At 31.7% G+C, this 13,247-nt stretch overlaps 1 protein-coding gene across 2 annotated transcripts in view; it reads right to left on the reverse strand.

The window, feature by feature from the left end:
- Positions 1-567: 567 nt before the first annotated feature.
- Positions 568-13,247, reverse strand: part of LOC129981592 (cytochrome P450 4V2-like) — a 34,515-nt gene continuing 21,835 nt past the window's right edge. For both annotated transcript variants that reach the window (XM_056092496.1, XM_056092497.1), the window contains exons 7-11: positions 11,900-12,058; positions 10,368-10,541; positions 9,789-9,855; positions 3,425-3,604; positions 568-800 (exon numbers count right to left, since the gene is read on the reverse strand). In XM_056092496.1, coding sequence (XP_055948471.1) covers positions 625-800; positions 3,425-3,604; positions 9,789-9,855; positions 10,368-10,541; positions 11,900-12,058 — 756 coding nt within the window. In that variant the 3' untranslated portion in view covers positions 568-624. The remainder of the gene's footprint in view (positions 801-3,424; positions 3,605-9,788; positions 9,856-10,367; positions 10,542-11,899; positions 12,059-13,247) is intronic.

Raw genomic sequence — 13,247 nt, forward strand, 5'->3', positions numbered from 1 at the left:
CGTCCTCCCACAAACGGGTGAGGTGCGGAAGTTAGGTGAAGGCGTGCCAACTGAACGGGGTTAAAAATTACGAGGCCCATCCCAAAATAACCCTAATCAGGATTTAAAATGGGACGTTAATATGACTGAACTTAACATCTATTTAACTTTATAAAATTGAATATTAGTGCCACAACCATGGGTACAAATATTGATTTGTTGGAATTTCAATTTGTCAGAACTCTGTAGTTTCAGATTTCATTTGCAAGATCAGGCTTCAAATATTCCACATCAGCTTCTAACATGATAGTGGAAATGTATCAATTATAACTGAAAACTATTAATCAAAATAGCCTACATGTCCCGAATTTTGACACTAATTTAAATTATGTATAATATACTATTAATTTTATAAATAAAAAATAGTGTTTATTGTTCAATATATGATAACAATTGCCTTGATATTTAAAAAAAAAGCCCCCAAAAATTATTTCAAATGAGAAAAATAATAATAGTACTGCATAAAATATAAATACAAATACTGATCTAATTCATTGTTCAAATTAGAGATATTTTTTACATAAACAATTTAAGATCATAAAAATAAAGTTTTCCTTTGGTTTTCTTTATGAAGTCGAAATCCAATCAGTGCTGCTTTCGGATCGTTCTATGCCTTATCCTAAAGCGAATTGGGTGAAATGGACACAGAGTGATAGATGCTAACATCTGCACTTTGTCCCTCGTATCTAGAGATTCTATGGAGAAGTTTCTCAAAAGTGAAGAGATGATGACCTTCAGTTCCATATTTGCAAACGTTTTGCCTAAAATAAAAATATATTTAATATAACTCTGCAAATACATTGATGGCAGACTTTTGAAAATTTGCTATAGAAAAAAATTATAGACAAAAATGAAAGGAAAATTATTAGTTTCAACAAATATTTATTTCTTAAAGCCATAGATTTGATAATTTTTTCACTTTCTGTTATACTTAGTATAGAGAAAATATAATAATCGTCGAAAAGTTCTGACTTCAGATTCTAACAAAGTGTTGAACCTCCCTGGTCCATATTTTTTGGAAAATGTTCGTCTGTCTGTGATAAAGATAATTCAAAACCCCTTTGAGCTAGACAGTTGAAAATTGGTATACGGTCTTTACGCCAAATTTGTAGTTTTCTATCAAATTGTGAGCAAAATCCGTTCAGAGTGAGTCCATCTGTATGGCTGTTCTTATATAAGTTAACACGATCATTATAAATCAATGTCAGCTGGATAGATGAAATTCGGTACACTATAGATTAAACATCTATAGTGTAGACATCTGTCACATTTTAAGCCTAATCCAACTACGGTCTGACTATCTGTCGACTCTGTACTTTCAGAAACATGTAAACGCAATAATTCAAAAATGTATTGACAGAAATAATATATATCTATACTTATATAAAGCTCAATGTGTGTGTATGTGTGTGTTGGCGCTCTACAGGCCAGGCCATTTGACCTACAGCTACCAAATTTGGTACATATATACCTTAGAGGTCGGGAATGGGCACCTGGGGTCCCTTTTTATGAATTTTTAATTAGAATTTTAATTATTAATTAAAAACTAACTTTAACGCCAAAAAATCTTCCATTTTCCCCACCGCCAAATGAGTAAGGCTTCAGTTTTTTTCCCCAACAGTAATGAGGCTAGGATTAACATTTTTCGGCCTATTATTTCAAACGATTCTGTTTATTTTCTTAATGTTTGATGCATTTAAAATTAAATATTGTTAATTAATCGATCTTTCAGATTCATTCTGAAGTACTTTCGAATTAAAATAACACAGAATAAAGAAATTAAAAATGTCTAATCTGCATAGCGTTACCCCAACTGGCGTAGAAAAATTCACGCATTTGCGTTACCGTAACTGGCGTTGAAAATTCACGCATGCACATTATGTTCTGATTGTTGACAATATTATCAACGGATGAGGATATTGATTTAAATTATTTTTAGGTTAGTTGTATGCTTTTGTAATTAAATTGTATTTATGTTAGTTATATATTTTTTGTATATGCTTATAGTTTTAAGTACATCGTTTTTTAAGTAGTTTTTTTAAATCTGTTTTCGACCGATTATTTTAAACGATTCATTTTATTTTCTTAGTGTTTGATGCATTTAAAATTAAACATTGTTAATTAATCGATCTGTTCATAATGAATCTGAGAAAATTTTCTTGACAAATTCTTAGTTAATTAAGAAAGGTATTCTTTAGTGCCCATAAAGTTTAAACGCTGAGTGACTCTGTTTTCAGTAATCATATTATAAAAAAATGCTTTGTTTCAGTAAAAAATATTATTATATTAATTGCAGATAAATTCTTTTCCACTTTAATTGAAAGCATAAATTCTACGGGAGCTAATAGAAAATTAGAGATATGCATATTAAGTTATGACTGAAGGCCTTTATAATATTATGAGTGAATTATGTGACTATCAAAATTTGAAGTTTTAAAATATTTTGATGAAGAATCTATTAAAGTAGAAATTGCGTAAAATATTTAATTATTAAAATTTAAACGAACGTTAAGATTGGCGAACCGGCTGGCTAGTAATATATAAAGGCGGCTAGTAATATATAAAATTTGATTTTGTGATTGCAAGTGCAGATTCGTGTTAAATTTTTGTTCCAATCGGTTCAGAAAAGCGCATGTAAAACTCAGATTCGAATTTTGGGTATTATTAATACATATCAGCAATTAATCGCCAAATACTTCGCCAAGTATCACACGATAGATTAAATAAAACTGTTAAATTCATTCTAAAAATTAATATTTCTTAACTATTATACGCCAGTGCTCCATGAGAGTGCTCTCTGGTTTGACAAATTTTTTACAGAGTTTTGTGAAAGTTTTGGAAAGATCCCTTCGGCTGGTTTTATTTTAAAACTTGCAAAATTCAGAATAAACCCATTATTCCAAATAATCATGCTAATGTATAAAACTGAATTGCTAATTTAATATGAAATATGTACAACGCGCAAGAAAACAAAGCATTCTGATGTCATGGTACATGTTAAGTGAAATCACTGTAGGTAATATTCACAGCTGACTTTCTCGTGTGATTGTGACTTCATGTGATTGATCTCATTGTGTCTGCTCACAAATTTTTCAATTTGAAAGTAACAAACAACGCATTAAAATATAATCAGAATTATTATATACTAGCCGCATTTGCGACAGGTTTGTTCGCTCAAATTGCTGACTTTTAAAAGTTTGAACAGTTATTGAAATCAGATTTTTCAAAAATGCATAGTATTTTAAAAGAATTGGATTAAGCACGAATTAAATTATTAGAAACGTAATGAAGCATTCATACCGAGTCTTTATTAAAATTTTATATATCTGGAAATAAATTTTTTTCGAAGATCTTTAGCTCTTACGTAAAGTGATTGCATATTTACCTATACAATTCCTTGAACCAGCAGAAAAAGGAATGTAAGCATATTCTGGGATTTTGTGTATGTTTGTGGAAGAAAATCGCTCTGGATCGAACCTTTCAGGATCAGGAAAAACTTCTTCGTCTCTATGCAAGAAGTACGGCAGAATAACACAGGTAGATCCTTCTGGTAAAGTGTGTCCACCTGAAAAATTAAAATTGCTGTAAACTAATACATATTGTTACGAAATTTCCGGGGTTCGTTTGGATAGTGGGAGTTATATGGTGTGGAGAACACTCAATCAGCAGGCGGCAGTAGAAAATGAAACAACGGCGTTTATTTACACGAAGACACACAGGACAGCACAAAGATGACAACTATATACAGCACAGAAGACGATTATCTTCATCCGAGACGTGCGGCATACAACAGCATACACAGCAGCATACAACAAGATTCTACTGCAGACAGTAGCGCACAGCTTAGTTCAGCACTAGCTTCACTCCGTCGCTGCTCCGCTTATCTCGAAAGCCAGTTCTTTATCGTCGATTCCGACCACGACTCCGATGTGGTTCACGACTACTCTGGCAGCTGCAGCTGCTTCCTTTTATAGGTCTCAAGAGGCGGGGCTAGGAGCCTCTCAACCAATCAGGAACGTTCGAGGCGTATCTCGGTTCCTACTGGACGGATCGGGAAAATTCTCGATGTTTCGGGTATAATCTATTTTGGCGCCAAATTCACCAAATTCGTTGCCAAATGGTAGCCAAATTTGTGGCCAAGCTCCGGGACCTCCTATGGAACCAACTATGCTGGGAAGCCGCATCACAGATTCGTAACAATATGATTAACTTTCCAGTGGATTCGACCTCTGTTCCAATTTGAAAGGTAACATATACCCTAGATATGTTATATGAAATATAAATTTTCAAAATGTTACCTATAAAATTAAATTGTTGAAGGTTAATTTGTTAAAAATTAATAAGTAAGATTTTTATACAGTTATTCTCTCGTAAACGTAGTATAGAGAAAGTATAATAACCGTAAAAAAAATCGAAATTCAAAAACTTTTGACGAATTTTTACGTTTTATATATCCTTCAGTTCGAAAATAACATTTTTAGAAAATGTCCGTCTGTCTCTCTGTCTGTGACAAATAAAAGGGAAATAATGCTTTGAGCTAGTCAGATGAAATTTGGTGTATGATCTTTACACGAAATTTGCGGATTTCTATCAAATTGTCAAAAAAATTGTTCAGAGGATGTCCAGATATTATTCTATCCAGCTTTTCGTATAATATTACCACGATAATCATAAAACGAAGCGAGCAAGTTGGATAAAATTCGGTACGTAGATTTAGCATTTATATTGTAAATACCTGTCAAATTTTGAGCCAAATACAATAATGGATCGACTGAACGTCGATCTGTGCTTTCATAAATATTTAAAAGCAATAATTCAAAAACGCAATAGCTTAAATGTATCAAATTCGGTATGGAATTTTGTGATCACAAGTGCAATTTTGTTCAAATTTTTGTTTCAATCGGTTGAGAAAAACATGTCTGAAACACAAATTTGATTTTTGGATAATATTAAAACACGCCGAGGATAAATCGCCAAATAATTTGCCAAGCATGAAACGATAGATTCAGTAAAAAAACTAAATCCATACCAAAAGTGAATATGGATCAAGTGAAGATTAGTGTGCACCCGAGTTTGTCGCCAATATCGGAATGCTTTTCTAGCAACCCTAATGCTGTTTTGTTTACTACTTTTTGAAATGGTTGAGTTGTACATAAACTACAACTGTATATTATGAAAAATGTTAAATTAAAAAAATATCTATTAAAAATTTTAATTTTGTTCTTTATTATAATTAAAATTTATTAAATAAAGAATGTTAAACTTATAATTAAAAGTTATTTTCTTCTTTCTTTTTTTTTAATGTGAATACGAACAGAAAATATTTACTCTTTTGCAATTTTTAATTGTCAGTATGCGTTTTAAAAAATCGTTTGCATTCTCACTTTAAAAGACAGCTGCAATGGAATTCTTCGCAGTTCTCGTACTTCTTTTGGTGTTCTAACTGTTGGTTCCCTTCATAATTTGTTATGTCGGGAGTATTTCGAACGAATTACATATATATATATATATATATATATAATATATATATATATATATATATATATATATATATATATATATATATATATATATATATATATATGTAATTTTTTTTTTTTTTTTTTTTTTTTTTTTTTTTTTACGAGTAGATTAAGTTAGGAAAGAATGCTGCTTGTTTGTAATTTTGTATGGAGAATGCTCCGATTGCTTCTTTCTCCGTACTTTCTTTTCTTTTGGTTATGTACTGTTTTTGTTATCCACACAGTCTTTATGTTCAATGTGCTAGCGAAGCTACTAGGTTCTCGTTCCCGCTGCTAGCGAAGCCGTAGGATGTTTTTTTTTTAAGTTAAAAAATTCTGCCCGGTGCCTTCTACAGATGTCTTCGGCATCTGTAGAAGGCACCGGGCAGTATGGAAAAAAAAAAAATACTTATCAGTAAAAAGTTCTAATTATATGGCGGGAAATGGTAACCGTAACTGTTCCACGGAAGTATTTGTTTATTTTGTCCGCCATCTTTATTGGAGACTTGGCATTGTTGGCGCAGTTGGGTGCACACTAAAGTTCACTTTTACCGTGAATATTTCATAAACGTTGTATGCCAGTGTCCTGTATTGCGTTCTCTGTAATGACAAATTCATTGGAGAGTACGAGAGAAATATTTTTTTAAGACGACTCCCACTGGTGGTTTTATTTAAGAGTAAATAGAATTGATGTAATCATAAAATTAATATATATATATATTTAAAAATTAAATAGATGAAATTTCCAATATTTGAATTGAAATATTTGCATGTATTACACATAACTGTATAAAAATATGTGAATAAAAGCAATTGATATTCAGATATAAAAAACAAGAAGTCCGTTTCATATTCACTATTCTGAACCGCTACAGTCCGCGCAAATATGCGTAAATTTTCCAAACATATACATTTCTGGTAAATGTCACAATAAACCTTCTAGTTCTAGTGTTCTTGACATTTCGGTAGGTTTTAATCTTTTTTCATCTGCTAACATATCGTTCATTTATTTTAGGTGTATGTACACACTTGAAACTTCGAAAATCGTTCAAAATATCGATTTTTTTTTATTGCTTAATATTGTTCTCTGATCCTTTAGCTTTCAAACGATACCAAGATGTTGTCAATATTCAAAGTATTTCTCGAGTTATAAATATTTTTCTTGAGATGCTTTCATTAAAAACTCTAGTTACGGTTTTTAAAACTCATTTTATGAAGAATGATATTTCCCCACTTTGTTGCTTCATTCAAATAATCATAACTCAACAAGAAATGAACCAAATACAATTATTTATATATCAAAATAATCTGTGTGAAATAGCGGATGTTTTGTGCCTCAATCAAAGTTATATTTACAGAAATAAATTTTTAATAGCTATTTAAAAGTTAAAATGACAGAAAAAATCTCGCTTTTTCTATTCATTGTTGATGAAAAAATTGTTAAAAAAAACTATATATTTTTATAACTTGATTGAGGCAGTCAACATGAAGACTAATATTAGGCCTAATTTCCAACTAGAATTATGTATCTGTACAAATTAGAATTTAAGATATCATGTTTCAAAAAATAGGCTAATTAGCTCATTAAATATTATTTAATTAATTAATAATTAGTGTAATATGGTTTTTCTCACTGAAATGAGTTTAAACATGTATTAATGACCTACTGTGAAAAACTGGATTTTTAAAGTTAAAATTTAAAAAAAAATCTTCTAGTGTGTACGTACACCTTAAAACTAGTTCCAGCTCAGATGTCGTCCTCATCATCTGACCGAGGTTCAAAATTATGAGGTCCATCCCAAAATAGCCCTAGTGTTGCTTTAAACAGGACGTTAATATAACTAAACTAAACTCTAATAAAGGTGTTATCCCAGAGAATGCCTTGCTTGACATTGGCGTACAATAGTTAAGAAATATTAACCTCTGGCGTGAATTTAATATTTTTATTGAATCTATTGTGCGATCCTCGGCGAGATTTTAGCGATTAATCCTTAGCATGCCGTTACTAGTATCCGAAAATACAATTTCTGTTTTAGATGCATTTTTTCCAACCGGTTAAAACAAAAATTTGACAATAATGTATTCTTTGTAATCAAAAAATCAAATACCAAGTTAATATATTTAAGTCATTAGGTTTTTAAGTTATTGCATTTACATGTTTCTGTAAGTACAGAGTGATAGACAGTCAACTCTCTGTTGGATATTGTTCAAAATTTGATAAGTTTCTATATTGTAGATTTTAGCTGTATGTGATGCGTGAGGGTAGAACCTGGGACCTTATGGTTCGCAGTCCAGTAACTAAACCCTTATGCAAAAGCAATTGCTCGTGCTGCGTAGTTGTTAACTGGCTTATATGCTATTCACCACAGACTCTCCCTCCAGTGAGTCGAACGATTTGGCTATTGAGTGGTGATGTATTTAGCTGTTGTCTAATGGGCCTGTAGTCGGTTGAGTAGCGCCAAGCGCTACGGCGAGCGTGTGTGAGTGAGTAGTTGCTGCGTCAACTGAGTATGACTACTTTGGGTTGTTGCGGCCGTTTTGTGTTGCTGTGTGAACTGAGTATGACTACTTTGGGTTGTTGCGGCCGATTTGTGTTGCTGCGTCAAGTGAGTCTGACGACTTTGGTTGTGGGTAGATGGCGCCACAACAGCTGTAAGAAGGTTGAAAGTTCATCGTCCGAGGTCACCAATTTAGCGGTATGTGATGCGCGAGGATAGAACCAGGAACCTTAAAGTTCGCAGTCCAGTAACTAAACCATTATGCAAAAGCAATTGCTCGTGCAGCGGAATTGTTAATCGGCTTATATGCTATTCACCTCAAGATGTTAAATCTGTGTATCGAATTCTATGCATTTAACGTTTTTCGTTTTGAAGTTATCGTGTTAACTAATATTCGAACAGCCGAACAGACGTATTTCCTCTGAACAGATTTTACTCAAACTTTACAATCTACAAACTTAGAATAAAGACCATATACCAAAATTCAACAAGCGTTTTTGAGTTATCTTTGTCACAGATAGACAGGAATTTTTTTTAATGTATTTTTAGAGCTCAGGGAGGTCTAAAACGTGGAAATTAGTCAAAATTTTGAGTTCGAATTTCTGGAGATTACTATACTTTCTTTATACTACGTACATGAGAAAGTAAAAATTCAATTTTAACTTATGATGCGATAGGGATATTATTATAACAAATAATTTAGCATTTGTAAGCCTGCTCTAAGCATCATTTTTAGTATTTCCATTTCATTCAATCTAATATCTTGAATCGATCAATGGATTGCTTATATTTGAATGAAGTTTTTGCAGATAATGAAATATTGTGTACATAAATACCTTATACTTATCTTTTTTATCTGGGTTACAGTTGAGGAAAAATAGATACAATAGATATCTTTGTTAGCTGAAAAATTATGAATAACGAATTGTTTTTGTTTTTTTTCCTTCGAAATTCTGCATAACTGTTTTGAGATAGAGGAGTATATTACATTTTTAACCCAAATGAGTGTTTCTATCATTTACAATAGAAAATTTAAAAAAATTCTTGAAATTCCAAGCTGATAGCTGTCAGAGACTTAAAAGACCATTTTTAAATTTTAGCAGAAACTTGGTGATTTTCTATTTGTTAGCTTATTAAATAATTAAATTTTTAAATTTAATTAATTAATAGGCTAATCAAAAATGGATTATAAATTTAATTTAATTAAATTATTGTGATTCTTTTCTGTATCAGGATCGAATATTTGACAGAGAGTTTCTTAGTACTAAAATATTCTTTCTTGAGAGATTAATAACGCAAATCTCACAAATTATTTTTATTTCTGATCCTTGTTAATAAAAAATGTTATAAATTTGTTGCTCATAGCATTGACAATGCAAATCTATTTTCTCAGTGGAGCCACGGTGGCCTGATGGTAAGGTCTCCGCTTTGGAAACGGAGGGTTTCAGGTTCGTGACCCGATTGCGCCGAAGAACCGTCGTGTACGGGGATCTGTTGCATGTTAAATCCGTCATGACCGAACGTCGTACCCTAGATAAAAGGGTCCTCTTCGTCATCTGAACGAGGCTCAAAATTACGAGGTCGGTTCCAAAATAGCCATAGTGTTGTTTTAAACGGGATTTCAACATAACTAAACTAAACTATTTACTCAGTGCGGAAAATTATTAAAATTATCAATGTCTGAATAAAAATAAAATGAAATCAACATGCACTTTTTATAAGAAAAGGAAACAAAACCAGCATCACTTACAAATATTAGTATCTTCGGGAATATGCCTTCCAAACCAGGGCGCTGAAGGATAAAGTCTCAGTGTTTCCTGATGAAGAATATTTATAATGATTATTAAAAAAAGTAACTATTTTTTAATTTTATTATTAGATAGAAATTAACTATAAAAGGCATTTGGATTGATTTCAATTCTATACAGATTTTATTTTTATTTTTAGATAATAGAAATAGTTGTCAATAAAAACAGATTAGATTGAATCGATTGGCTGTACTTATCTTGCAGTTTCTCATTATAACATGTGCAATAGAAGTTGGGAATCAAGGGTTAGGTAATAGATGTCGCAAATGGTAATAATAAAAGGCAAATTCAATACAAAATATCAGTCTGCGTCACGTTTTAAGGATGCATAATGTCTTATAAACCAAAACATCTGCTGCTGAAAATGGAAACAAAAAGCAAAATTTCTTAAAGAATTCAAACAACTTTTGTCACCTAATACTAATTGATTTGACATCTATTAATATTAATATTTTGATCCATCTTAACGCTTAGAGAGATGACAGTGCTTGGAATATTTTAACTCTCCTCTTTTGCTTTACCTTGAGGACACAATCGAGGTATTGGAGATCGTTGAGATCTTTATCCGTCACAGGTCTCTTTGTATCGTCCTCGAATACTCTGTCCAGCTCTTCATGAATTTTTTCTTGAACGTCTTTGTGGAGTCCTATGAGGTACAGAGCCCAAATAATCGTGACCGTTACTGTTTCATGACCCTGAATACAAAATGTGAAAAACAAAGTAATGAATTTTATGGGTTTGCGAAATATTGACAACTAAAAAAGTGTTGACATTTAGAGCAAATAAAATAGATGTTATTATAAGTAGTTGGGAAAAGTAACTTAATGAGACCATAAATACAGAAATGCCATTAGCTGGATTTCGTGTGTATTGGTACAGAAATTCCTGCCCGTTAGTGTGTAGTGAAAGATTGAACAAACTCGATAACAGATAATGATGCTTTACTCCATAAGCAGAACTCAGCCGAAGTGTACACAGATAGTACTTGCACTCAGAGAGCTCGTTCAGCGCTCAACATCGAGAGGGGGATAATTCAGTTGCCTTCCTTTCGTGCTGAGTCTTTCTTTCCATAACACCCATAACAAAACATCAAAAGATCTAGAAGAATCCCGTATCTTTGTTTCCAGAAGAAATATCTGGCGCAGCATAGCCGACACCGGCTTTTGTGCCATAAAACGCCAAAATCCAATCCAATCCAGAAGAAATATCATTAAATTGCATGTGTTTTTGAGGACTATGCCACCAAATCGTCAAATAGCTGCTAATATCGCCAGATTTATCACACATTTCCTGAAGTTATTGAACCAACATTCATTAGTTTTTTTAGGGATATTTGTAAAATTATCTTCCATATTATAAGACTACTGAGCAGGGAAACAATATTACTGATTCACAACAATATGCAATCAGTAAGTAAGTAATCCAGTAAACAGGATTAAAGAAAGAGTGCAGAACAAATTTATTATTTGGAATTGCTCAAAAATATCAGTCTTTCTTATTGTTTATTGTCTGGTGTATTTCCTTAACCGTGCTAAAAGCGATTTTTTTTCTTTCTTATTTAGTATTAATCTCAAATTCCGTTAAATTTTATGCTGTACGATGTTACTTTTAGACTTTTTCATTTACAAAAAGTTTTAAATAATATGCTTAATAATATAACTTCCATGTTTCAATAAACAAATAATTATTGACATAATTTATATAACATAATTGACTGTTTGTTATTTAAAAACTTTTTGTTAATAATTGGTTTAGGAAAAATATCATTCATGTGATCAAGACGATTTTTTTTATGTAATTCAGAAGGATTGCAGATACATGAAACTGTATAATATTTAATTTTTACCGTGGTATTTCTTATTCTGTTATGTCAAATTAAATGTACAGAGAATGTATAAAAATACTTAAGAGTTGCTGGATCACAATTCAAATTTCTTTCTCATCAGAGAAAAATAAACTTTGCTAATATGCGAATAGAATTCTGATTAATTTGTAGATTAAAAGACCAATGTTTAGTTTTTTGCTTCAAAAACGCCACAATGCAGAAATTTACCGCTAGTGCAAAGGTATTCACTTCTTCCCTGATACCTTCTTCCCTGAGTTCTCCTGTTTCCATGTGCATTTCCAGCAGACGGTCCAGTAGAGCCTTGCGTTTTCCTCTATCTTTCTCTGTGTGACCGCTCAAATATCGCTCTTTCCTTTCCTGGATTATCTAGGACGAACAAATTAAATTAAATTGTTGATACGTTTCCAAAGGAACTTCTTATATTTATTATTTTTATGTTATATATTTTCTAAACATGAAACTAGATAAATGAAAACGCTGTGCTTGCATTATGTTTCACCCACAGTACTTATGCTACAACATTTAATTTTGGGTATTTATTAATTTTTTAAAGGTTTCAAACATATAATTAATTCGTAGGTTTCAAATATATAATTAATTCCTTGTGATCTAATGATTTACAGGTAGATAATAATTCTTTTCATGCAAAAGAGCATTTTATTTACGACAAGCCAACTCTTGCGATCGGCTGTTCGCCGGGATTAATGGTCACTAAATTTTATTATTAAATATTTTAGGTAATTTTGTCTTAATGGCTTCCTAGCAAAGAATTTTTAAGCTTCACATTTTGGCAGATATATAATTCATATTTAGAAGCCTTACATTAAATCGCCATTAACAAATACAGTAGTCAGAAAAAATTATGTAAAATTCAAGATGGAGAAAAAAAAAGCAAAAAAAAAAAAAAAAAAAAAAACAATTTGCATAAATTAAGCTTATAAAATTGAAAAATAATTATTTTTAAGAAAATATTACAATACACAGCTTCAAGCAAAGAGTAAATGCAAAATTAAGTAAAAATTATCATACTGAAAATCTAAAACCAAATGCTTACAGAATTTAAAACCTATGAATTAGATTCAGTTTTATTAACGTTACGTTTAGAAGCAACACAGGGCTATTTTGGAAACTAGAACAGCGGTCAGATAACGAGGAAGACACCTGAGCTGGCATCACACCATTTCCAAATCTTCGCGCCAAGTAGGGGTAAGGGAAATACGCTCTGATAGATATAACGGACTACAGAAGCACTTATACGACGGCTCCTTGGAATCGAGTCTCGCACTGCAGTCCACTGGCTTCAAAGCCGAGATAATCTGTAACCTTATCATGAAAATTATTCAGATAAAAAAGATGATGGTAAAATAAGGCCACGGCGTTCCAATATAGTAGAGGTAATTTTCATAATAGAGGTGAATAATATCTGTTATTTCACATATACAGTGAGGGAATAATGGAAGGAGGAGTCTATGCTCCAGTATTTTTTTTAATCAATAACCTTAATCTGTAACCTTATCATGAAAATTATTTAGATATAAAAGATGATGGTAAAATA

The sequence above is a fragment of the Argiope bruennichi genome, chromosome 8 (genome assembly GCF_947563725.1).
Source record: "Argiope bruennichi chromosome 8, qqArgBrue1.1, whole genome shotgun sequence".
Taxonomy (NCBI): Eukaryota; Metazoa; Arthropoda; class Arachnida; order Araneae; family Araneidae; genus Argiope; species Argiope bruennichi.